The sequence below is a fragment of the Takifugu rubripes genome, chromosome 20 (assembly GCF_901000725.2).
Source record: "Takifugu rubripes chromosome 20, fTakRub1.2, whole genome shotgun sequence".
NCBI classification, from domain to species: domain Eukaryota; kingdom Metazoa; phylum Chordata; class Actinopteri; order Tetraodontiformes; family Tetraodontidae; genus Takifugu; species Takifugu rubripes.
In genome coordinates, this window is record NC_042304.1 from 7,729,916 (window position 1) to 7,756,684 (window position 26,769).

Consider the following 26,769-nt stretch of genomic DNA (forward strand, 5'->3'; position numbering starts at 1 on the left):
ATTAATAACATGATACTGTCTAACATATAATAACTAACTCTGTAATGGATCTTACACTTCAAACTTCGAAACTCCTGACCGATATTGATCAACCATTTTGCTCCAACCAGTCAGTCTGAGCAAAGATCCCGGTAATAAAGGGTAATAACAACTGTATTTACTTGCATTTCTGCTGCTGTGCAGTGCGCCAGAGCAGGTTGTCCCGACAATACCTGCACTTTTTAGTCTCGGAAAATCCCTTCAGTTGGCTCAGAATGACAGTATTTATGGACTGAAAGAATGATAAAACATCACCGTGCCCTAAAATCTCAGTTTTTTCTGTGTTCGTGCTCATTTGAAGCTGGATCGTGCGCTCAGTCTCAGGGGCCACGTGGCTCCTTTTCCCAATAACTTGATTACGTGAGCGCAGTGACCATGAGAGACCGGGGCGGACCAAAGAGAGCCCGCCGAGAACAGGGGGAACCAGCTCCATCCAATAGATCTGATCCTCCTGAGAGTTCCCATGTCTGCTGTAATCCCGCAGCGAAGACTCGGACATTTCTGCTTCCCTCCGCCTGCACCTGCTTTAGGAGAACATTTTTCATTTACTCGTGCCCTCGGGTTTTTCAATCAAATGTCCCGGGACTGAGCAAACAAACAAAGGTTCTGGGACCCTGCTGCAAACACAAATGTAGACGTCCGTTATGAGCCTGAGATGGGGGGGGGGGGGGGGGGCTAATACCCAACATCTGCCCTGGACGAGGAGACCGTCCTTCCTGCCTCAATTCTGCTGGGCGGAGAGGCCTGATGAAAGCAGGTGAGGTGGGCAGGTATTAAAATGCGTTTATTAACTATTTAAGTGCTGGGGGGGGGGGGGGGGGGGTGATTTATGGTGCCAAAGTGGGGCCAGTTGAGGTGTCAAATCGGATTTCCAGAGGCATCCGTCTTGCGGTCATGGCGGCCTGTCGCAGCCCTCGCCGCAGCTGTTTTCATCACAGTCCTGCCATCCTCTCCGACCCCCCCATCCCAGTCCCGATTGGAGTACGGTGCACCCCCAGAGGCTCCCCTTTCCCCTCCACGAACCATCCATCCATCCACACATCTGCTTCTCATTGAGGCCCCCGCGTGTCTCAGAAGACTTGAACGCATTAACCGCTGGCACAAGTGCGGTCTCGCTCTGGCACTTAACGCAACGCTTAGGTGACTTAAAAGGGAGAGGCGCGAATTATAGTAAATGAAGTGTCACCGAAATAAAGAATCACCCCAGATTACCACCAATTACCCTTAATAATGCTGTCCGGAGCATCTGCTGCTCAGATGCTGCGTTGTCTGAGATACGGACACAAGAGGCGGCGTCAAGGCGATTCATCGAGACAGCCACGCTAACTTCCAAACGTACTCTGATTCAGTCTGCTTTGCGTGGCAATGCATTGTGGGAAAATAGCTGCGTTGGTTCAGCGGCGTTGGTCCAGAGGGGCTGCTCTGCTTGCTCCGCTTTGTTAGTCAGTTATTAGTCACCAAGGTGAAGTCAGTCGAGCTTCTCGCCAAAAGGCAACACCAGCGATCCTGAACGCGCCTCTGATCATCAGCCTGAGGGGGCGCCACGTCAGGAAGGGGGGGGGGTCGGATCCACCCAGCGGGCAAGGCACGTCCCTCCAAAGAGTGAGCCCTGTCCTCGCCATGGGAGCGAGCAGGTCTGCAGTCAGTCATCGCTCCTGTCTGGCTCTGTGGTCACAGTGGCTGCATTCATCAGCAGGACCGGGACTAGAACGCACTTTCCACCCACTGCAGCGGGTGAGAGGCATGACAAATGCATGACATCAGAACAGATGCACCGCGGGGTAATTACAACCTGATTCCCCCGCCTGACGTCAGGCAAAAAAGAGAATCACACATGTCCTGAAACAGGTTTTCCAGCTACTTCATTGATCCATTTAGGTAAATATTTGCATCCGTGCGCTCGGAAACCTCCTGACTCATCCTGATTCTGGTTTTATATCTTAGGCAGGTTCAGGGTGTCGTTCTGAAGGCGACGGCGGGTGGACGCCTCCATTTGATGACGCACACGAGTGTTGCAGTTGCTCGGGTTTCAAATGGGATTTGGTTTTCTTGGTAACAACAGACTTGTTGTTATTTTTTTACATCTTTAAATGTCTGACCTCATCGGCCCTCCGTGGAAATGAGTCAGCCACTGTGTACATGTTCGTGCAGCGAAACACAACATTTGCCCCCGGTGCTTTTGGCTCCCTCCTTCTTTTTGTCTCTGTCTTTCTTTCCGTGCATTCGAAGCGTCGCCCCTAAATGGGCCTTAAGTGTTTACAAGTGCTGTTTGCTTCAAACCGCTTGTTTTAAATCTGGAACTGGAATCGATCCCCGACTGGCAGTAAACGCTTCTTCCAGCAGGGTCAGTTTAAAGCTGCCATGTAGAGTTTTCATGTAAATAAGCAGAAGCTCTCTATACAGTTAGTGTTTATTATGAGCGTAGCTTTGTTTAAATTGGAGACTGATTCAAAGTTTTAATCAGATTAACCACAGATTAATCCATTGCTATTCCCGTCATCTTCTTGGGGCAAAAATACTCATTTTTGGCGGCATTACATACATTTATCATGTGTGTTGTTTAAACAGAAAAATAAACTATATGCAGCAGAGCAATGGTCAGAGGTCAGTTTACAGTCTGAGGATGTTTCGGCCCAAACTGGGCGTCACTCGAGTACTTGCAGAAGAATCCTCGACTGTTTGCTTCATGTGGCTGTGATGCCTTCAGAAGAACACCCTGGATGTGTGCTGCAAGTGATCTTATTTGCATTAAAAATGGTAATTAAATTAATATAATATATATAGTATTCATTGAATTAATCTGTGTTATTGTGCTAAATTGGACAGTTCTACTTAAGAGATTTTCTTAAAAATGTGATTAATGGGCCTGCGGCCATCATTTTTTAAAGAATATCACAAGAAAGTATTTAGCAGTGTTGAAAGTATTTCATTTTGAGTCTACAATAGCAAAAAAGTGACGGGACATTTTTAAGATTTCACATAAGTCATAAATATGTGACTTTCCCCCATTACAATATGATTTATTTCTATTGCTTTGTGATCCTCCTGAATTATTGTAAATGCTAGAAAGAAGCCGCGTGCGAGTGTGCGAGCAGGGAAAAACAGTCTTCTGCTGACGTGAATGCAGAAAGACACTGAGCTGGAGACATTTACCTGCTGGCCTGAGGTGACACCTTTTTGGCCTCAGCTGCTGTTTACACAGGTCGATGTTTTGGTTTCTGGGTTATTTTATGTATCTTTGTGAAGGCTGAATGGGTGTGTGTGTGTGTGTGTGTGTGTGTGTGTGTGTGTGTGTGTGTGTGTGTGTGTCTTCGAGACATAACTGCCACTGTAATAATTGATGTCGGTCAGTTGCAACAACGTACAGAACGTACCAGCAATCGTACTGATTTACTGTTATGCTAGCTTTAGGCTTTTACGTTAGGGACCCTGTAACATTTTCCCAGCTTTCCGCTTGAACTTGGCCTGAACATTTGACAGTCTCTCTTCCTCTCTGTCAGCTTTTGGGACCCATATTGTTACGTCAGCTAGAAGTTAGAGCACCTGATTACAAAGAGTTATGCCTTACGCTGAACATACATCGCTGGGAAAATTCGAATTTGGATCCAAAGGACTGTAAAATATGAGGAACACAGAGCTGCGAGTGCATTTTTAAAATAACTCCGCCATGATCGTCGCTCCCTGGCTTCCTTGTCCCGATCAAACGGGGTCTGTAATCCGTGGTGAAATGCTCAGTGCTGAATCACCATGGCATTCAATGTACTGCTGGTCCCCATCCAAGCTGCCATATGTCGGGGAGCCCTTCCTCACAAACTGAGCGTGACGGAATCTGTTAATGTGGCGAAGCTCTAAATCAGCAGCCAAAGAAAGGGAGGTTGTGGGGGAGGGGGGGGGGGGTCGCAACGTAAGGCCCTGGCGTTTATGTCCCCGGCACACGCGGGACCGTTACAATGCGACACCCTTCGGGAGCTATTTCGGGGTCGTCCTCGCTGCAGCCCGAATGAATTCCAACCACGAAACGGTGCGCGGTGCCGCTCCAACGTGCCATTAAAAACACGTGTGAATGTCGGAGCCTCTCAGGAAAAAGTGAGCGGCAGAGGTTGTTTTTTATTTTATTTTGGGAAGGTTTTATGGTTCTTTTACGCAAATGCGACGATGAGATTCCTGAATCGATAACAAACCTTCTGTTCTCAGACGTTTGTGTTGTGAAAGAGAACACAGAGCTCTGGAAAAGCTTGTTCTTGTTTCTATGCTGATGACTCCCTGTGTGTGTGTGTGTGTGTGTGTGTGTGTGTGTGTGTGTGTGTGTGTGTGTGTGTGTGTGTGTGTGTGTGAGAGAGAGAGCGACCGCGCTCCACGATGACAGTGATCCTGGTTAGACGCGTTCTTACACTGATGCATTCTGGGCAACAGTCGTTGAAAAGATCCTGATGATGTCCGTCATGACTCGAGTCGCTTCTGGCCATCCTGATTGAATTATTCCTGACTGGAGGCGGGGAAACACTTGGCTCTGCATCAGTGGGGCTACAGAAACCCAGTTGCGCTCCACGCGCGGCCAAGGCGCAGTCAAAGGCAGCGCGAGGAGCCCAGAACAGAGTAAACACATTTGTGTTTCTTGAAAACAGCCCAGCGCTGAAAGACATCGCTGCCTCGCGCGAACAGCTCTGAGTGAAACCAGCATTGTTCTCTCAGTCCCCAGGTGATACCAGGCTGTTAACATCGCTCACTTGGCCTTTTCTCTCCTTCTTTGTGTTTCGGCAGCGACCCGCAACAAGTCAAACACAGAGGAGACTAATGACACATACGAAACGATGTTCCGTACCTCCTCCTCCTCTGTTTACTCTCCCTCTCCAACAGTTCACTCATGCCGTTACAGCAGGTTTCTTTTCCTCTTCTTCATTGCACAACACGCTCGCTTTTCCATCCGATCCACTCCCCCCCCCCCCCCCAACTATTAGGGGACTGTGTTAATAACAGCTGGTGTGTGCGATGACACCGTCAATAACACCATTAGGGGAAAATCGAATTTGGAAATTGAGTTAGGAAAGATGGAACCAGCACCCAAGTGTGGAGGGTATCGGCTTACCGTTCAAAGAGTTCCTCATACGACGCTCCTCGTTCTTCTTCTACTATTATTACTGATGAGTTTCTTATTTTTCGAAACCCATTTATGAGCTTACAGGGCTCGGGTTGCGGAGATAAAGGGTATTTTCTTCTTGAATTATTACATTACGAACCAGAACCTGCTATAATATTTTTGCTATCCTGAATGGCAGTTTGGAGTAACGACACATCGAGCACGTCTGGGTTAAGTTCCTCGTCATAATACATTTTCGTAAATCACAAATAAATGAAGGTAAATCAAATTATTTTAACGTGATTATAAACGACAATAAATTCAATAAGTGTTGAGGTCACCGTATTCCCTAAAGGAGGTCTTGCGTAACCTCCGGAGCAATGAATCAAACTTGATGGGACAATGTGTCATTTGAAGTGTTGAAAACGTTTTTAACTGTTTGGATCGCCGTCGCTGGTTTGTGTGAGCTTGGTTTTCCGAAATGGACGCATCACCATTTGGAACGGAGCTCCTCAATTACTCCGGCATTGAAATTCAGCAGTAAATCTCCTCTGGCGATGTTCTTATTGTCACCGTTTGGGCTTTTCCAACAAGCTCCCCATTTATCAGAGGATTCTGCTCCGTGGCTGCCAGCAGCTATTCCCCGAGAGAGCGGTCTTAATCTAATTGGATTTCAACATGTCATGAATGGCACACGTCCCACTCCGACCCAATTCCTCCTCCGGAGTGTTCCGAGGAGCTCTTGATCTAATCTGCTGAGCTGTTATTTTATTTGGACGGTGACACTGGGTCACTGTTCTCTTTAAACTCTCGCCGTTAACCGTCGTTCCTGCTGCTCCTCTCGCAGCCAGCGCCGCTTACTGCCCGGAGAAAGACGTCGACGCCGACCTCGATGACGCAGAGGACGCCCTGATGCGATGCGAGCAGGCCATGCCGATGCTGGTGGGGGGGCTGTACGCCCAGAGTCTCCCCTGTGACGGAGCTACGCCTGAGCTCCAGCTGCAGGACAGCTCTCCCCAAGACACCAGGTAACCCACATTTTTGTAGGTACGGTCTGTTTTTCTTTTTCGTCTTTTTTTTATGCTTCTGAGAGTCGGATGCACACGAGAAGCTGGGAAGTTTTGCACACTTCTATTTTTAAAAAAAGGCCGAAGGGGTCCAAATTGCAACAGCTATTCTAAATGAATGTGGTTTGTTCTGTTTTCCGCCTCTGTTCTTGTCACAGCCAACAGAATTTCCAAGTTCCCGTTGTGGGAATTGGCCTCTAATAACTCCTTTTTTTCCTCAATGAGCGGGGGCTTTAATAAGTATAATGACAATGTATGGCGCTCTAGCTCGCGTTAGCAGTATGTTTTCCTCCCCGTCCTGCTCGGGGGAAGAGACAAAGACGATTCCTTCATGGGACGGGCCCAGAGAAAAGAGAGCTCTTCTCATATCACTCAGGGGCTTTGGACAAAATCCATAATGAGCCAACTGACAGGAATGATTATGTCGGAGATCACAGCAACGCATGGAGAAATCCGACCTGGGTTCCCCATTCAGCGGGGCAAAGATTCCCACCATAATACAGAGTATTGTAAACGCTGACCCTTCATAGGCTGCAATTATGCCACCAAAACAGGTGACTCCTTATTTATCCCCAATGTTGGGTTGGGTTTAACCCCTTTGTGTCATCAAAGCCTGTCAGGTGGACACACAGTGGCCTCTCGGTCTCAGTCGCCCCCCAATTTTAGCCATAAATGCCCATTCATATCCTCTCACCACCAGGAGATCCAGTTTCAATGATTCGTATTGATCACCTGCAGTTTCTTAACTCTGACTGCACACTATTATGGATCTGGTGAACACCTTACAGTGAATGAGGGTCTCCGGTGTAATATTTTAGCTCAGACATGTCATCCGTTTATGTAAACTGAGAGAATTAGAGCTGGAGGGGTAAGCTGGAGGCTCTGACACTGCTGCTTGTGGGAAGGATCAACAGGCCGGCGTCTGTCAACAGCTGCCGGGCTAATGGCGCTCATATTCCTGCCTGTGTCTCTTTCTCCTTACAGATCCTCCTCCACCTTCCAGCGGACCCTGGCGGGGGCCTCACCTGGCCTGGGCTGCGGCGGTACCAATGAGGTTCACTCCTCTCTTGCCTACTCCATCAAACAGGAAAACTCGATGGGATACAGGTTCCCAAACGCAGGCTGTCGAGTGCCCTGCACATCCCAGGACAGATTTGAGAACTGTATCGCAGGCCAAGTTTTGGGAGTGATGAGAGAGGAGCTAGAGGCGCTGCAAGCTAGCAGCAGCGGTAGCGGAGCTTGCGTCGCGGGCAACGTGGACGGCGCCGTGTCACGGGTAGCGGTGCAACCGTTTAATAATGGAGACGACTCCTCCCTGCTGGCTTTGTCCCCTGCTGGCTCGTGTCAGTCAGCGCGGCTGCTCAGCGCTAACAGTCTGAAGAGACGTTGCCTGTCTCTGGCCTCACAAGCAGCCAACGCTGCCGGTGACGTTAGCGCAACAGGTCCGCCGTCCAGTAGCGCCGCTTCCTCCGAGAAGATCAATATCACCGCCATCATCTGCTCCTCCTCGCAGATGTCCATGGTCGCCTGCGTCAACGGATTTCGTGCTAACGTCTCGCCCTGCCCCACCGGCAGTACTGGCTTTTCTTCATCTTCCTCCTCCTCGTCTACGTCCCCACCCTCTAACGCCTGCTCACGAGAAGTGCCGCAGAGGCCGCCAACACACGGTAGCCCCCAGCGGGCTATGCTACAGGAGAACTGCCAGCTGTCTTCACCTGCCGCCTGCCTGCTGTCGGTATCCTCCTCCTCATCCTCCTCTTCGGCATCATCTGGGGAGCCAGAGCAGGGGCCGAACCAGGGCTTGTGTGAAGAACAGGCCTCCATGCTGCAGCCAAGTGGCACTGGGGGTGCACCCGGGGGAGGCGTGGGAGGAGGAGGAGGAGGTTCTGATGGGTTGGGGCTACTAAGCCTGATGTCTGGGATGCTACATCCAGGGCCCGATGCTGGGATTCTCCTGGATGGGGGCCAAAGATCAGGAGGTGCTCTTAAGCAGGAGCCCTTGGATGATTTTTCCCCCAACGAAGAGGAACTCTTTCAGCACCACTACCATCATCATCATCACCATCATCACCATCACTTAAACGGTCGGAATGGGCGTCTTCGTCACCCTCACCACCACCCCTCTCTCCCGACGATGCCCCCTCCTTATCACCTGCACCAGTATGTGGGGCAAAGTCCAGGGGGCCTGTTGCATCACCAAAGCCAGCAAACAGCATCTACCTCTTCCCTGGGACTCAAACCGACCTCTGGTAGCCCTTCGACGTCTCAGATGGTCCTGGAGCGGGAAGAGGTCGGAGGTGGGGTGCTGACCGACAAGCAGACGTGTCGCTGGATCGACTGCAGCGCTGCGTACGAGCAGCAGGAGGAGCTTGTGAGGCACATCGAGAAGGTCCACATCGACCAGCGCAAAGGAGAGGACTTCACCTGCTTCTGGGCCGGCTGCATCCGCCGTTACAAGCCTTTCAACGCCCGCTACAAGTTGCTCATTCACATGAGAGTCCACTCTGGAGAGAAGCCTAACAAGTGTATGGTGAGTCAACAGAATTCACCCCCATAAACAAACAAACCAAAGCAAGACACCACTGTTCACGCGCACACACATCACAGTTGAGCACTTGATATCCAGTAGGACCGAAACCGTCCTCCATGCTTAGTTTGCTAGCATCTGTACCGCTAGATATTTTTTGGAACATTTTTCTGAAACTGAACCACTCCCCGAGGCTGGTTCTAGTTGGTCCAGGACTTCACTGCTAATTACAGTAGCCTGTGACTGCCTTTATTTTGATTTGGTTGTGAAACAGTCCTGCATTTTAAGTGGAACATATATTTTTGTATATTTTTTTCCACTGAAGATGTGAGGTGCCGTAAAAGCACTGCTACCTTGTCAGTATAAATACATTTGCAGTTGCGTTCCGTACAGGTAAGGCTCCAATTTCACAAGTCAAAACACTAATCAATGTCAAGCTGTCAGTTCCCGGCGTCCCTCGAGCAAGTGGAAAAAAAGTCCTCCGACCGTAAGAATGATTTAGTCCAAATACACAATTAGTCCACAATTTGTGTAGGGCGAAGCCGTGTTTATTTTCATGAGCACACTGTTTTCTGAGACGGGAGTCAGATCATGAAAAGCCAACACATATGGTTAACATAACCAAACAATGCCTACACTTGATCCTTTTAAATGGGGGCTTTAAATGTTTAGCTGTCCCACAAGTATTAAGAGAATTGGCTTCGTGTCCTAACTAAACACGGGGAGAAACGCAGTAGTCTGGAAACGGAGCCGCAGAGGGACAGTAGGCAGCGTTTTGCTCCGCTCGCGGCTTCATTCAAAGCTCATCTGTCAGAAATGTTGCTCTTCAACTCCGAGTAGCCGTCCAAGGCCTAATTATTGTAAAAAAAAAATAAAAAAGCTCGGTATTGTTGCGGCACCTGTTTTATCTCACGGGTCTTTCCGTCCTTTGTTTTCCCCAAGAACAGGGATTCATCAGAAAGGAGGGTCCGTTCCTCCAACCTCCCTTTTCACAGCAGTTTTCTGCTCATTTCTACCTTAACTTTGAGACCAGCGCACATGTGAGCAGGAAGAAACGGCCGGGCGCTGGTGGTCCTGCTTGCTTGGCTCAGCGCGGACACGTTTTGGAAGCAATTTGCCGCTTTGTGCGTTTCCAGCTTTAATTCCCCCGGAGTGTGTCCCAACACTTTCAGTTTGCTTTTATTCCCTTGTCGTATTTGTTGCTGCTGTGAGTTTATCTGAATAAGGTCACGGTACACAGAGTCAGAGCGTCCGTGTGTATTGTTTGTATTGTGGTATAGCGCAGCACGCATGAATATGATGCTGGGAGAGTGTGTGTATGTGTGTGTGTGTGTGTTTTGGAAGATGTTTACCATATGGGAGCATTGGAACAATTCATCTCAGTCTCGGCCAGACGCTGGACTCCGTCTGCGGACATGAGAGGTACTGACACTGCAACAGACCCTAACCCCCCCCACACACACACACACACACTCACACACATACACACACACACGCATGGAGTAATATGTGTTTATTGTTTCCATTATCTCTCACAATAGGAAGTATTGATTCCATACACAGTTGGGCTGAAACGCTCCCGTGTTTTCAGCCTTTAATAAACAGATCCTCGAAATATTCTCCAGCTTATATCAACACACGGAACCGTCGGGGACTGAACATGTTAGTGTGGGACGGCAGATAAACTCGAGGGTCCAGGGAAAATAAACACGGCGTGTGTTTGCGTTGGTAACGATGTTTGCGTTCAGGAACATACAGACTTAATTTCTGCAGGACACCAAAGAAGAAGCAGGAGGCGGCGGCGCGCTGGTGTGTTTTATTTCCTTCCATGCTAAATTCTTTATGCAATTAATTTGCTTGTTGTATCAGAAAGTGTGTGGGCTTTGGACCACGGCTCCTTTTTTCGGTCTGTGCGGTGAAGTGGTGAAGAATTTGAAGAATTCGCAGAGAGGAAACATGCGAGACCTTCTGTTTTATGAAGAAATGTCGAGTTAATCCCTCTGTTATCTCTCCAGCATCAGCCTCCGTATCGTTGATACATTCTAAAAGACTTTTCTACGACTCCAACAAGTAGGCTGCAGCGTTTGCAGCAATCCCCCTCTGCAGATATAGATGTATATATATTTCCCCCCGTTCCCAAACAATTAAAGCCGGCCCCGGGCTTATTTCGGAGGGCAGGCGGACGCTGAGGCACACACCGGCGAGGAGGAAACGACATGATCTCTCTGCAATATCCTGTTGTGTTTCATGCCTAATTCGCTTGTTGTTTTAGTTTATTGCATTTTTTTCCACGTGCGTCTGCATAAATATTAAAAATATATCCAGCCGGAGTAGGCCTGACATGGTCCCAGACTTTGATATTGTTGTGCTTTGTCAGAGGTCAGGCCAGCAGATTTGAAGCGTCTGCAGGCTGGACTGTGACCTATGAAGGTCAGAGAATATCCTGACTGGGAAATAAAGCAGCCAGACAGTAGAAGTCCAGGCTCTGGCGCTTTACCATGGGCACAGACGGATCCAGTATCATCATTCATTTATTAGATTTTATTCTTGCTCCTGCTTTGACTTAATTTCCCATTTTTGGAATGGATAGAAAAAGGAAAGAGAATATTTCTGTCATTAGTCTTGAATGTGTCTCTATGGAAAGAGAAAGAATCTCAAAATAAAACAGTCAGCGACTTTCTGCCCGAATGCACCAGCTCTAGTTCCTGTGCTTAACGGAATTTCACCTTCTTTTCACACGCGCGTCGATAGACAGTGTTCAGATTTCCTAGGTGGTTTTGTTGGAGGAGGCATCAGCAGACGTAGAGACCCCGAGCGCAGGCCACTGCTGGGATGGCGTTTCTTTTCAAGGGTAAATGGAGTCTTCTTAGAACAAGCGGCTCGGACGCAGGAGACGAGCCTGGCGCTACATTAGCTAATTAAAACCGAAGCCGAGCACATGAGCCAACTTTTTCTGCGAATGCTGCGTGAAACTGGAGCTGTCTGGACGCTGGGTGGCGAGTGAGGGTGGCATGAAAGTGTTCGCACCACCGACACCCCCGCCTGAACCGCTCAGACACTAAATCTCTGAGTACAGAGTAAAGAGGATGGTTTGTATGAGGCTCGGTTACAGTGAGTACAGCCAGTCAGGAGGAAAATCGATTGAACTCTTCAGAGGAAAGGTTCCGCATACAGCTCCCCTCAAGTATGTCTGGCTGGCACCAGCACGACGACCGGCTCGGCCACGGCTGCCCTGAATCTGATGGAAGGGGGTCGCTCCACTTCCCAGTAACTCGTGTGCAGAGTTCAGTCATAAAGCGCAGGAACAGGTGGCCAAATTACCTGATTTGTCACTAAACCCTTTTTAGCGAGTGTCCTGCCAGCGTGACCCACGTCAGCATGTGATAAGTGTGTGATTAACCTCCTGGCATGGCAGGGGAAGCTGCGGTTGAAAGCTCAGGGGGAACTTCCCCAGTTGGCTCCCAACCTTCTCCAACCTTTTGTCTGTCTAAATGTCACCATTTCTGTCTGAATTCAGCAGGACTTTGATAAAAACCAATTCTTTCCTGTTACTATTGGGGTGGTCACATGATTAAAATCTCCACTTAGATTTATCTTAATTTAAAATTTCCTCATTCATGATTTTCATAGATTTTGCTGGTATGAAGCTAAATATTCTCTCGCAAAGACAAATAAATCTAAATGACTTCTGGATCCAAAGTAACAGTTTAAAGAAACCAGGAAATCTATAAAATGGATGCATGACAGGTGATATCTGATGCAACTCAATTTAATTTTAACTGAAATTTCAGAGAAAAAAGTCAACATTTACATATTTGCGTTAATGATTATGGGTGTTTTAGTTGTAATAAACCAGCTTCCGATTCTTAAACACTCACTGTGATTTTCCCACAATAACGACTGCAGCGCTCCAAGAGGTCAAATGGGTCCGTCTACTTCTCCTTCGCCCACATCCTCAGTTATCAAAGAACACAGGATTTACATGTGATACGCTCTAATTGCATTTATCTGGAATGCGGTATTTTGAGTTTCCCAATTTCCTCGACATTTAATCACGGCCCAGTATTGGTAACCTGAAGAGCCGCGGCTGCTCATACATTGCACAGAGATTGTGTCATAATTGTGACCCATCCAAAAGCTTAATCAACTTAACCTCACTGCTGAGCCGGATCACTTTACCGATACACGTGGGAGGGTGGTCATGCTTCATGTTAGCATGAGAGTCATGTTAGCATGTCATGTTTACCTGCTCATGCCTAAAACGTGGCTCGGAGGCATCATTTGTTCGTTATAGTTACACTTGCATTAAAAGTAGGTTTGAGTACCGACTACAAACAAAAAGGATTTGTGTGTGTGTGTGCGTGCGTGCGTGCATGCATGCGTGTGATATTCACAATTGTGTCTTGCCTGTATTTTGTCAGTTCTGCAGCACCACTGAACCAGTAAATGAGGACATTTGTCGTTACACTCTGGGACTACTTTTGACTCAGGGCCATGCCACAACCCCACAAAGACAGTACCCCTCCACCCAGTCCAACTTTCAGCGTGCTAGAGCCAACTACCCTTAAATTACACCTAATAAAGCAAGTAAGAGAGACCGAGCCGCTACTGTGCAAAGTAAACACGCAGAAATCTGGATAATTGACACAGTGAAAGACGTGTTTATATCAACGGTGTCGAGTTTAAATCACAAGCAATTTTTTCTGTGGTTAGTGTGCTGGTTAGAATTTTTTTGCAAAACATTCAAAGTCTAGGAGAACCCCTAATAGGTTCAGACAAAAAAATCCTCACCGTCGTGATTTAGTATTGTGAACGTCGGTCGCATTCTTTTAGCATTAGCGTAGCTCTCGCATTTGTTACGAGCCCAGAAAGCCTTCGCAGAGAGGATCCTGCGTGTGTTTACACTGCTGAGGCCTTCAGCGTTCTCATGGTCGCCAGAGAGCGAGGGAGCGGTCCAAATGGAAAGATTTGAGCAGCTCTGAGGACTGATGCGTAAATTGTGGCCTTAAATGGCACATATATCAAAATATGGTGGGTTTGTACCAAAACCACACTGGCTGTAATGATTGATAATAAGGTCGAGAGGAGGGAAATTAAAAAAGGGGCGACGGGACCAAAAATCCTCTTCAGCGAGACAGAAATGGGTCCAAATCGCTGCTCAGTTTGTGTTACCCAACAGATATTTAAGTTCTCATTTAGCTCTTGTGGAGTTTTAACGCCCCGCGCTCTGCAGAAAGGAACCTTTTAGCTCTCTGTTGCCCTTCTTTAAACATCTGTTTCAGATTCAGGATGTTCAGCTTCGGTATTATTTTACCATTAATGTAAAAAGGTTTATGTGGGGTTTAGGTTCTTGGACTCGGCTGCAGCACAGACAAGAAGCCTTTGAGTCAAAACATATCCTTTTGTCTTTTCTCTGTTATTTTTTTTTTCTTCCACTTTCGCGTTCTCATAACCGGGAGCCTTCATACCGCGGCACGCCATATTCTGCCGCAGCTGCCATTCGCCTGGAAAACAAACATTGGTGTCACTTCCCCGCCACTTTCTTTTAACGTCACTTTTTACAAAGAACGGCCCCGAGCCAAAGAAATCAGATGGGGTCACGGTTGCTTTGCAGGGTTACAAATTGTGTGTAGGAAAGTGGAATTTGTAGCAAATTGAGGGGAGGCGGCGGCTCATCACAGCTGACTCCGACATGCTGGAGGGAAATATTCCATAAATACGAGAGCGGTTACCGACGACATGTTGCCCAAGTGTGTTGGAGGAGGGAGGGATCCTGTTTTCCCTGCAGGCGCAGACGTGTCCGGGCGACAAATCTGAAGCGAAATGCGGTGAATTGATGAATTAGTGGCAACGCAGGCGCTGCGATTTGACAGGATGTTACAACCAGGCCTGTCGGCGGAGCTGGAAACTGGAGCCCGAAACAGACGAGACGCAGAAGAGTGAACAAACCTCGGGGCACCGCAGCAATTGGGTTGCACCATAGTTCTTCTTCTTCTTCTTTATTTAACCTCAAACTCGTCGCGGTCTGGTCGGCCTCCAGATGATTACGTAAACACATTCTCGGCGCTGTGTTCGCACACTCGGTTGCTCGTTGACCTCTTGTTTGGCATCGCTGGCGTGTTTTCCGCCGCTCGCCGGACCCGTCGGCGGCTTATTTGTTTTCAGAGTTGAGGTGTGAGAAGACAAACAATGTTTCCATGAAAAGGGAAGAGTTTTTATTCTTTACCAGGTTTCTGAGCACAGAACATGAACCTGTAGTCTGTGAGAAACAGTCACGTGACCATTTAAGGCGTTTGTATTTGCTCAGAAAAATGTAGAATTCCATCTGAGGAAGTAAACGACATGCTGCAAGTCTAAAATTCAACTTGATGTATGTGGATCTCTGGATGGATGTTGGGGTTGGAATCCACTCAACCCACACACACATCAATATTTACACGACGTTACTGCCATTTACTGCTGTTAAATGACCAAAATCACTCACAGCGGGGCCGTGGAACAATCATGGTTAATCACAATTCTAAAGCGACTTAGATCGTGGGAATGGAAAGATACATGACAAATGGCAGATGTATACATTTGGCAAGATGTGAGGCTAGAACATGGAGCTCTGACCTGCTGTTTAGTGTTGAGATGGTGACTCAAGCCCAAAATCACTGCGCTTTAAACAATAATCCCTCTATCTTGAGTAGGCCAATTTTTGTACACAGTTTTATCTGAATTAAGATCTATATGGTGCCGACCAGAGGCTCACCCTCCACACAGGTAGGGGGGCTGTTCTGAAGAGGTGTTTTTAAAGTACCCCCCCCTTTTTTAGATCAATATAAGGGTAAAGCTACATTCCATTTAGCTTCCTCCAACTCCTCTTAAGTTCATTTCAAAAACAAACAGCCTTTAAAATAAAATGGAAATCATATTATGATTGAACTCTACGGTTCATCACAACTCCAGAGGAACCGTGACGATGAGGGTAAAAGTCAAATTTCCACAAAAAGATGACGGAGACACTGATGGATCGAGCGTCATTAAACATCCTGGGGCTGAACTGGTGCCTGTTGTCCCCCAGTAGCGCTGGGAGAGAGACAGGCGGGGAAGGTGAGCGAGTCAGAGGTGTGAGTGAAAGGTGCTGGACAGACGGATGCTTGTGTGGACGCCAGGGCCCGGTGGACCGGTCAGAGAGGATCTGCCGGTAACATCAGTCCAGGCGCTGGCTCACAACGCAGATCATGTTTACGATTTTCATTGCGTAACGCCCAGTCGGCCTTTTTCACGGTGGGCTCGGGTTTCGTGAATGGGTTTATAATTAATGGGCCCATAATTGCTAATGGCTGCAGCTCTGACAGCTCCGTATTGTGCTCCAGTGGTTGGTACTGACTGTGACAATCGGGAGGGAGGTCCTTTACAAAAGCTGTCATTGCATATAGAATATCCCCTCATTGCAGGACTATAAAATAGATACAACATTATATAACAAATGAATAATGTGTCGGGTGCACTAAGGCTGAAATAAGACCCAAACCTCCATCGTTTGGATTATTTCTGATGGTTACACCTTTAGCCAATGCCTGGATGGAAACATGAATGGTGAGGAACGTTTGTGCATGGAACCTTTTCCCTTCTACCTGATGCTGCGTCTTCTTCTCTTCTTTGAGGACGGGACAGCTTAGGGAAACCTGGTGACCCGGTGAACCCGGGGCTGCCCTGCTGAAGAGGAAATCACATCTTAGCTCTTTAATCTGATGCAGAGCTGGTAGACATTTGAACGGCGGCCTCTGGAACACGGCGGGTTAAGTGCTTCCATGATGCGGCACTGTCGCGCTGAGCCGGGCCCCCAAAAGGGCTCAGATCCGCCACCGGAATTCCTCTCCGACCTCCGTCTAACAGCGAGAGGGACGGCGCAGCTGGACCGGCTCATTATGTGAGCGGCCTCATTTAGTCATCATAGCAATGCTTCCTGTTGTACCAACCGTGTAGTTGTTTTAAAATCCGCCCTCCCCCAGAAAGCCTGAGTGCAAAATCGCCACTCAGAACCATTTCGGTGGTCATTTACATGACGACTTCCTTTCGCTCGGCTGCATCTGGACAGCACACCTTGGCGTCTTTAGCTTTTAGCCATTTTCTCCTCCCAAAGACAAGTTAAAGGTCACCAGAAACAGAAAGACGGGTTCCTGCCTACCTGCCCCAGACGGGGCTGGCTGCTAAAAGGCTCCCGCTTCTCAGTGGAAATGATATATGTAAACTATGTAATGCGAATGTTTTAGCGAAGCTGTGTTTAATTTTGTATCCTGACAAAGCGCATGAGAAACCTGCCTTTCTTTAGCTGTCTGCTTGAATCATATGGATATAATTTCATCCATTTACGTTCTTCTGCTCTTTGCTGTGGTTGCCACGGGGCATTTGGAAGCGGGCAGATTAAACGCACATGTTCCTCCCATCCGCAGCCGGAGCCCTCTGCTGCTCCGCGGCCTTCCCTGCGAACAGATCCTGAAGTGTCGGTGGTTTTCCTCATTGGTCAGGGCAGAAAAAGACAACTTGTGATAAATCAACTTATTCCCTCAACCGCTCTTTTTTTTTCTTTTTCTTTCTTACTCTCAAAGTTATACAAGCTCCACTTGGATCATTCGCTGGCCGGCTGTGTTTTCTTTTAACGACTGAAACTTTTTTTTTTTTTGCCCTTTATCGCGTCTGTCAGGCCTGACTGGAAAGTAGTCTGGATGCATTAACACACTGACGGCGAAGAACCGACAGAGAACGCCGAGAACCTTCTTTTTTTTCTTTTATGGGGGCCCTCTGAACATGAGTAATGGTGAATTTCATGCTAGTAAGCAGCCGAACAGTCGAAGCCCATCTTGCCATCATTAGTCAGACGTCTGATGTACAATTATTGCCCAGAGCCCAAACAGATATATCAGTGCTGGTTGAGATCCCCTTGTGTCTGTAGCGACCGTAGAGAGGCTAGAACAAGTCTTAGAACATCATTCCTCAGTCGTGATGACCTTACAAATAAGAAGGGTTTTTTTCCCCTTCAAAAGCAGCGTTGCCTCCACCGTAACCCTAAATCAGTCCTTTGAATCTCTTTTTACTGTATTTATTAAAGCCTTTAATCAGGCTGCTATCCTAAATGTCAGCAGCCATATTTCACCCCAACACTCCTCTGCAGCTGCGAGTTGGTTTCCATCACGCTCCGCTCCTGCAGGATGCTAATGAGCCGCTACGCTAAGGGGCGCACACTGCAGCCTTTTAGCCCCGACGCCGCTGGGCCTTTCTCCCTGCCAGTCAAGAGTCATTTCCCATGAAGGCTTCAGGGTAAAGCTGCACCTTCACCAGCGTGCACGCCGGAGCCATAATCTGTCTGCTGTGATCAGCCGGACCTGTCCGGCCTTTCAACCCAGCTCTCGCCACGTCAGGAGCCCGTCGTCTAGATGGCCCTTTCAGGGAGGAAAGCTAAACACTTTAAAAGTGATTAATGTGATTGGCACCGTCTAAACTGTTTTTAGAGATCAGGTCACCACTTCGTCCCGTCTCTTTACGTCACTAAAAGCCAAAATATGTGTTTTGCTTTTTCCCTGAAGCCATAGCTGTTGAGATCGGCCCTAAAGAGCACAACACGTCCATAGGTGAAGCTGGTCACCCAACCCGGCTCCGCTGGCTTAGGTTTCGCTTGTATTAAATGGAGCCCTGGTGAACAGAAGGATGCCTGGATGGTGTTAGTGAATGAAGGAGATCAGGGATGAGTAGAGTCCAGATGAGGCTGGAGGCTCATTAGAAGAATAGTGTCACTCTCTCCTCAGCCGTAACCCGACCTGTTGTCGGCTGGCTTCACTAAAGATCAGGGGACAATGGACAGAGGGGACGCGCCTCATTAGCTTAGCATGGTTAACTTAAAACAGAAGATGGGGTGATACACGGTTATATAGGTTGAGACCATTGAACAGTTTATTCATATCAAATTACACATATATCTGTGTGTGTTTCTGTGTTATTTTAACAAGTAAAAATATTTTTAGTTCACAGATCAGGTTAATCCCGGAGAGAAAAAATTGCTTTAAATTGCAGCAATAAAAAAGGTCTTGGGTTCAAATCCTAACCTGGGTTCTCTGGCCTCGTGTGGATTTAATTGGGATTTCATTTATAAGGTCCGCGAGCAGTGTTGGCTGGTAACACGCTGCTCTACAGGGTTGGGTTAAGTGCAGGGGTCAAAGGTCACCATCCAATCACCTGTATCACAAAGGGTCTATTAGATACTGTTAATCTTATATGGTGTTTTTCTGAAGGACTAAGAGCCCGTAGAGATGCATCAGTCTATCGATTTGCAGGTTAAACCGACAGCGTCCTCGACCGAGCAGCCATGTTTTCTAAGAAACGGACATCGGAGAGGCTCCGTGAATCATTCATGTGTTAACAAATCTGTGGTCCTCATTGGCTGAGTGGTCTGGACCAAATGGGTCGAGCCGGGGCTCGTGCGTGAGCCTGCTGTCACTTGTCAATCCGGCGCACGAGGCAGAGAGGGACACTTACCTGGTGCTCGGCATTACAGCCTATTAACCGCCGATGAAAGGCGCACTCCTGTTTCACCTGCCGTTCGGGGGCATGGGCGACGGCCCCGAGGCAGGTCTTTCAAGTGCACGTTGTTTTCAACAACGGTCCCGCCGACTGGCCGCGTAATTCAAGAGCTTCGGAAAAAAATACTTGGGATTATACCACCCAGGTTTCTGAGTATTTCTGAGATTTTCATAGCTGGTAAAGTATGGTTTGGTCTAGACGGCTCCAGCTGTGTGAGAGGAAAGAGTTGGACATCTGAGTCAGAGCCATATAGAGGATGAAGTCACATAAAGTCTCTAGAACTCCTCAAGGTCATCTTTAGGAACCCATAGAAACAAGGCTGCCTCCAGCTGATGAAAGAAGCTCCTGTTTCAGCATCCAGAGCCCACATTGGCACCAATTAATCTTATTGGAGACCCCAAATGGAGGACAGGTGTGGGGCAAAAAGGGGACATTTAACCTTAAAGTAATCATTGGATTCACAAGAATGATCATCAGAAGGATCATCAATCCTCATGTGTCTGTCGTCCCCATTCAAGTCGTTAAACTCTTCAACTATAGCGAGATGTCTCCTGGGTCTCCAGAGTCTCCTGAATCTCCTGGGCCTCTAGAATCTCCTGGGTCTCTAGAATCTCCTGAATCTGCTGGGCCTGTAGAGTCTCCTGAATCTCCTGGGTCTCTAGAATCTCCTGGGTCTCCAGAGTCTCCTGAATCTCCTGGGTCTCCTTCCTCGTCTGCATTTAGGGTCATCCTCAACAGTGGGCAGTTTGATCTGGTCGGTCCTCCAAACCAAAGTTGTTCTGGATGTGAAAGGTCAGATTAAGGGTTGGAGATTCACGTGCAGGGCTCTGGTGGGAGCCACTGAGGGGTCTGTTAGCAACCACACTGTCTATGATCAGGACACGGGTCGGCTTTTTTGGAGTTCTTGTGATTTGTGGGTGAGAAAAGAGGTTTGTGTGCATGTTTGATCTTTCTCCACATCGATGGAGCATTTATGAATCTCTTTTCTGTCGCCCACAGTTTGAGGGCTGCAACAAAGCCTTTTCACGCCTGGAGAACCTAAAGATCCACCTGAGGAGCCACACGGGGGAGAAGCCGTACCTGTGCCAGCACCCTGGCTGCCAGAAAGCCTTCAGCAACTCCAGCGACCGCGCCAAGCATCAGCGCACTCACCTGGACACGGTCAGACACCACGACTCCGCCCTGTCTCGCCGTCCAAACGAATCCATTCATCTTTCACAAATTAACAGCATTTGCCGTTAAATGACTAGCGACACACGTGCGTGTGTTACGCGAGCGTGGCCAACATCCGCCACTCACTTTTACGGCATCATTTAAAAGCGCGCCGGCATCCAAGTTTAGCTCCGCGCCTCGGCCGTATGTCACCTGCTGTCACTCGGCGGAATTCTCGCCGTTTGCACGCTTGGCTGTGACAGATCATTAAATGATCAGTTCCATTAGGCAGAGTCACAGTTTGGGCCACAACAGACCCGGAGCGGCGCTCCGAACCGAGACAGAGCTTCTCCTGTTGGTCCGGCGCGTGGAAAGAAAAAGAAAGAAAGTTTGAGTCAGCCAGCGCCGCCGCTCGTCATGTCTGAGCAACCCCACCAGCACGCACACACCTCACTTTATCACCGTCTGCGTGCCAACACGGCTCAACAGTCTTCCTGCACAAACTATTAGGTGCGTTTGGGTTCTTTCTTCCAGGACGGCGACAACTTTTTGAAAATCTCTCTTGCAAAGATTTTCAAAAAAAAAAATCCTGCAGATTTGCCTGTTCGGAGTTTTAGTGATTTAGAGCCCCTTCATGGTCATCTCTCTCTATAAGATGTTCACCAATCTTTTTCTCCTCTTATCGTAACAGAAGCCTTAAATGTGTTGAACTGTGGCCCAGAGACATTTTTGATATGATGTCATACTGCGTTCTGACCAACCGCTCGTGCTTTTTCAGTGCACGCGTGATTATAAATGAATCTTTATCCTTAAATGACGTTCTGCGTGCAGTCGTGCGTTAGTCCGTCCGCTCAGGGTTTTCTCCCACCTCCCGCTCTTTCCACAGCCGGTGAAACGATACAGCTGATCTGGGCCGTCATGGTTACGGCTGCACGTTAACGCGCCAAGAACACTTCGCAGGAGAATCGTTTTTAGGCTTTAGTGATATTTGTGTTGCACAGAAGTTGAAGGTTTCTTGTTTTTTTCTTAAATGGTGGCGAGGAGCTGTGTTTGGACGCGTCGCTCAGCAAAACAAACATGGCGGAGATGAGCGGCTCAGGAAGCTGCCTGCAATAATAGTGGCTTGTTTACGGAGAAAGTCGAGGTCGAGGCGCGTCTCCGCTTACAGTTAATGGACAAGTTTCCTTTTTTTTCAGAATGAAAGACAAAATTGCTCTGAAATGAAATTCCCCAGATCGTTGCAGATATTTTACATTGAATTAGTTAAAAAAATATCTGGTAAATAATTAATTTTATACATATTAAGCCTGTGGAGTGGCGGCATGTGTTTGATAGTAACAGCACTGATGAGAGCGGGTTTAAATATCTGAAATAATATATATAATGGTACAATAGAGAACTGGATAATGACTCTTGTTTTTCTCTTTCATGCTTTCTCTTCCTCTTACTTCTGACTCTGTCATTCTCAGCCCAAAGGTAGGACCTTAACTTTTGCCTTTGCACTCTCACCGTTCGCGCGTCTCTGTCCAGTTAAGTGGGGGTCTTCTGAGTTCTGCCCCTTAAAGAATGCCAAACATGTCCTCTCCTCCCACAGAAGCCGTACGCCTGTCAGATCCCCGGCTGCACCAAGCGCTACACGGACCCCAGCTCGCTCCGCAAACACGTCAAGATCCACTCGGCCAAGGAGCAACAGGTGCGCAGGAAGGTAGGAGCCCTCCCACAACAGAGAGCCTCTCTAGGAGAGTCAAACAGGCATCTTTTGCTTTTATAGCTACATTGTGGAGGTATTCGTACTTTAATGATTCGGGGAAAACTGCAGCAATGTATATTTAATTATTGATTATACTATTTTAAACCTTTTAGATATTATACATGCTCCTTCACTAATAGAATGCTAATTTATATGATTTTTGCTTGATTGTCTGTATGTCTATTAAAATTTCTAGAAATCCCTTTAATGTAGTTATTTCAAGGGATTTTTTTTACTCTATGCATTTAATTTGGGTGATTTATTAATTGAATTAATTGATTTAATTGATGTATTTATTTTACAGGACTGATGAACAAAAATGTAACCTACACTGTGTCTGTTCATCTCACTGCAGAATTAAACTAGCAACCTTCACCTGGTGCGAATGTCTATGAAATGCCCCAGAGGGGCATTGTTGGCCAGTTTGCTCCATCTGCCCGTGGATGGCGCTCAGGCTTCCTGGCTGTTCTCGGTGGAGCTCAGCTTCCAACATGAATATGAAAGTCAAATATGATCTATCAGCACAAATTTCAAACAGATCGTGTGTAACCTCTGCAGCTCTGATGTGCATTATCCCCACATTCATGTGGTTTGTTTAATTGAGTTGGGGGGCCTGGGTGGTGAAGGCCTCTCTTTGAGAGGCTTTTTTTGCCTCCACAATAGATCGGGTTTGACCGCATCATCGTGTTTATGCTCAAAAGGCCGCTCTTTCCCCAAGTGGAACCAAGAGAGAATGGACTCATTGTTGTGGAGGGGGCTGGATAGTAACAGGCTGGATGATGTGTTCCTTCGCTTCTTGTCGTAAAGGGAAACACATGTGTGCTCGTAGCGTTGTTAATAAGTTGCTCTGTGGAATACACCAGTGGCCAGATGTTATGGACAAACGTCAAACAAATGCTCTTACTCCCCTCTTGGATCAGCTCAGAAGAAAAGAAATAACCGAACAAGAGAGTGTTTGGAGTGTCACGGTGGGGGGAAAATATATGTCGATATCTGAATCTTTTGGAGGCGTTTGGGAACACGTGCACGCACACGTACACTGAGGCCCGCCAGCACAGATGCTTCCACCCGCGGAGGGTGGATAAGCAGAACCACATCCGCGACCGCGTCCGAAAGGACAGGCGGAGCCGTTATCTGTGCAGCTGCCGCCCCGCGGCGCCCGCCAACCGCGTTAGAATGAGGAGGAGGAGGCTGCGGCGGTGAGGACGAAGGACGTCTCCGCTGACACACTATTGAAATGTGGGATCGCTTTTTTGTGCGGGATAACAAAGGGATGGATCTGAGGCTGGATGGAGAATCAGGCGGGGATGATTTAGAAGCGAGGGGAAAATCTGCTCTGTCGTCCGACCTTCGTTGATGGATGGGATTCGTACCCGTGACTCATGCGTGTTCAAGCTTTTGTCTCTGCATTATAAGCAGTTTTCTCCTATTATTACTAGATTACTCAACAAAAAATAAACATCATCTTGATTTACGGTTTCCAGCACATGTTGACCGCTTCTTTTCTATGTTTGTTACAACACAATCAATTACTCCCCGTCCGTCTAACCTTGTTGCCAGGCAGCTGTTGAAAGTGGAAAACAATTTGCACAGCAACAATTAAGTCACTTTTTTAATGCTAACAACTGACATTGACCTTCACAGACATGAAAAAAAAGCTATAAAGTCACATAATATATTATCAATAATTGATCTTAAACTGTGTAGAGTTCAGATTATGTCAGTTTGGCATGGCTGCATATATGTTTATCTTAGCTAAGGAACCTGTCAAACATCGTGGTCCACTCATGTGTTTTATTTGTAGTGGAGAACAATGAAGGACTGTGGCGCAGAGGAACGAGCTACAATCAGGCTTTTATGAATGAATAATAGATCCGCTGCAGCAGATCATGTGCGCCGCTATTGTTTGTCCGTAAACACGCCATCTGATTCCAGAGTGGAAGCAGATGTTGGCGCTGGTGTTCCACCCCGCTCCTCTGAACGATCAGCTGGAGTTCTGTTGCCATGGGTGATCTCTGAAGACGTCTGTACTCCGGAGTGAAGGACCGATGTCCTGCTGGTTATCACGCACATGAAGGGGTGTGACAGAGGTCAGCTGTTCATACTGACCCCCAGATTTCCCCTGATAGACATGAGTGTAGCCTGGACAGAGGCTGGGTGACATTTGCTGGGTTTGCTGGCTCGGTGAGAGGATCCTGATGATGCGTGTTTTCAAAAGAGCTAGAGTGGTTCCAGACTGTTAATGTGTTTATATTTGTTGCAAAATCAGCACATTTAAACAATTTTGTTGGGCTTGAGGGTTCTCCCTCTACTGGTCAAGCAGGGGAACTGTATGTTTTGGGGGCTTTCTGATTGCTCTGTCCAGCGCCTCTGTGCATTGTGGGTGATCGACTCTCCAGCTGAGATGTGTTTTTCAGTCGCCACATTACTGTTGGCAGAAAGAGAAGTGATCTGGAACTGGCGCTGAGTTGGTACAGCGATGTCCAAGGGCAACACACATTACTCAGGCAGAGCATGATCTTCCCTCTGGTTCCCCGTGACTGGTTCGCATTAACAATACAATTGCATTATTGCAAAAAGAGAAAATAAAACACTCCACATAGGGTCCAAGCTACGAGCTCGCAGAACCGAAGCTTTGTTTTCTCCTGAAGTTGCACAATCCTCGCAGACCATGTGGAGCTCGCTTAGAAGGAGCAAACGTTTCTCGTACAAACCTCCTGTGTGTTTGTGGTCGGCAGCTCCGCCCGTGTCCTCACTTGGAGCCAGATGTCCTGAGCGACTGCCTGTCCATTCAGCACCTCCAGGGCTCTGCCTCCTCCGAACACCTCTACAACGGCAAAGATGGCCGCTCCCCCGGACTGGGCCAGGACATCTTCACAGGTGCGCTGTTGCTCTGCCACCCAACACCCTGATAACGTTAGCTCGTCCTCCTCTGAAGGCACTGAGTAATCTGACACGACCCGCCTCTCCGGACGTTCTCTTACTGTACGTTCCATATGTTTAATTTCAATTCTTAATGGAGAACAGTCCTGCACAACTCAACACAACACAATCACTTCAAATTTACTGCATTTGCGCTAAAACAGAGGACAGTATATTTGCAACCGTCTCAGAGGAACACTGATTTCTGAAGCTTTAAATCACATTGAGCGGGTTTGCTATGAATTTCAAGACATTTTTCTCCTGATTGTTGTGATATCAAACCCATATTGAGTTTCTTGTTCGTCCATATGTTCCGTTTTATCAGCGTGAAACAGGTCGGCTCGGCTCTATCTCGCGCCGGTGCTGCCAGCATATGTGGCCACGGTATTTTTGTTCCAAGCTGAAAAGCAGCTCAGCGAGTGAGGTCAGACGGCGAGAAATCCAAACACCTGGCAAAGCCATCACAGATCCATCTGCGGAGCCTCGCCACCTTGTCAACATTTATGTAGATGTATTATGGCCATTTTGTGCTGCTGGGCAGTAAACGTCATTCTTTGAGGCCGTTGCTGAAATATAAATGACGTCTATTACCGTAGCCATGACTAAACATATATGCAGTGAGTAAATATTAAAATAAAAGAAAATAACACAATAATGACCTCTCCTGACTGATACGCTTAGCGACCTCATTGGTTCCAGGAGTTGCGCCACATCTTCTTAGGCGCTACAGCTAAAAATGGGCTTGTTTTTTGTCTGTACGCGTCCGGGCTCCCCATCGCTCCCTGTTATTGTTGCTCCAACGCCAGCGCACCGCTACACCTTTGAATGCTCAACCGGGCCGCAGAGTTTTGGCTTTTTCCCCTCGACCTCCCTCTGTTTCCGCATGGATGTTCCTCACCCTTTTGTTTAAAGTGTTCTGAAGCCTGGAGGAGCTCTATTATGAGCCAGAGCGTCCCAGGGTCGCGGTGTTGTTCCAGGCCTGCAAAACTGTTGCTGGTTGGCATGAGGGATCCCTATTTGCATGACTCCTACTTTGCTGCATTGCCAGTAGGATGCGGGGAAGAGGTGGGTCGAAGCAGGCAGCCATCCCATCATTAACACTTGTGGAGCAGAAAATGAGTCATGCTTCCAGTCAGAGCTCGCAGGTTATTGGTCTGCTCTTATTCCCATGACTGAGAGAAGCCCCTCTGTGTTAAATGGAGCATAATTAGGGTGTTCTCCAGTTAACCAGAGGAAGAAGTCATCATTGTTTTAGTGGTTTACATGCTTCTGCTCTCACACGCAGCTTTCTTCCTGAACTCAGTCCACATAAATCCCCAATAAAACTGAGAAAGTGTCTCCAGATCTCCACCACCTTCTCCCTTTCCTCCCTCAACCACCATCCTGACAAAGAAACGGAGGCACTCAGCGCCATTATTTGTCAACTGTTTGGTGCTGGACAGGGAGCAGATGTTGGAGCCAGAGGGGTAGAGGTAGGGTGGGTCAGCTTTTAGGGCTGTGATTGATGAGTTGAATGAAGCTTGTAACCATTTCGGAGTGCTGGCAGGTCAGCCTTTGGTCTCTGATGGGCCAGGAGCTACATCACTGGTTCAGTCAGGAAGCCATGTTGATTTTAGATGAGATTAAAAACATTAAAGGGAAATATGTATGCAACTTTTGGTATTTAAAGCTG

General features: G+C 47.7%; 1 protein-coding gene across 3 annotated transcripts in view; it reads left to right on the forward strand.

Annotated features, from left to right (window-relative positions):
- The window catches only part of glis1b (GLIS family zinc finger 1b), a 54,348-nt gene that overhangs the window by 16,960 nt on the left and 10,619 nt on the right, over nucleotides 1-26,769 (forward strand). For 2 of the 3 annotated variants that reach the window (XR_003886251.1, XM_029828063.1), the window contains exons 3-8: nucleotides 5,964-6,144; nucleotides 7,168-8,713; nucleotides 20,273-20,434; nucleotides 21,895-21,901; nucleotides 22,020-22,130; nucleotides 24,914-25,055. Coding sequence is in view for 2 of the 3 variants with exons in the window: in XM_029828063.1 (XP_029683923.1) it covers nucleotides 5,964-6,144; nucleotides 7,168-8,713; nucleotides 20,273-20,434; nucleotides 21,895-21,901; nucleotides 22,020-22,130; nucleotides 24,914-25,055 (2,149 nt within the window). In the remaining variant the exon portion in view is untranslated. The remainder of the gene's footprint in view (nucleotides 1-5,963; nucleotides 6,145-7,167; nucleotides 8,714-20,272; nucleotides 20,435-21,894; nucleotides 21,902-22,019; nucleotides 22,131-24,913; nucleotides 25,056-26,769) is intronic. The other variant, XM_029828062.1, reaches the window with a different exon arrangement.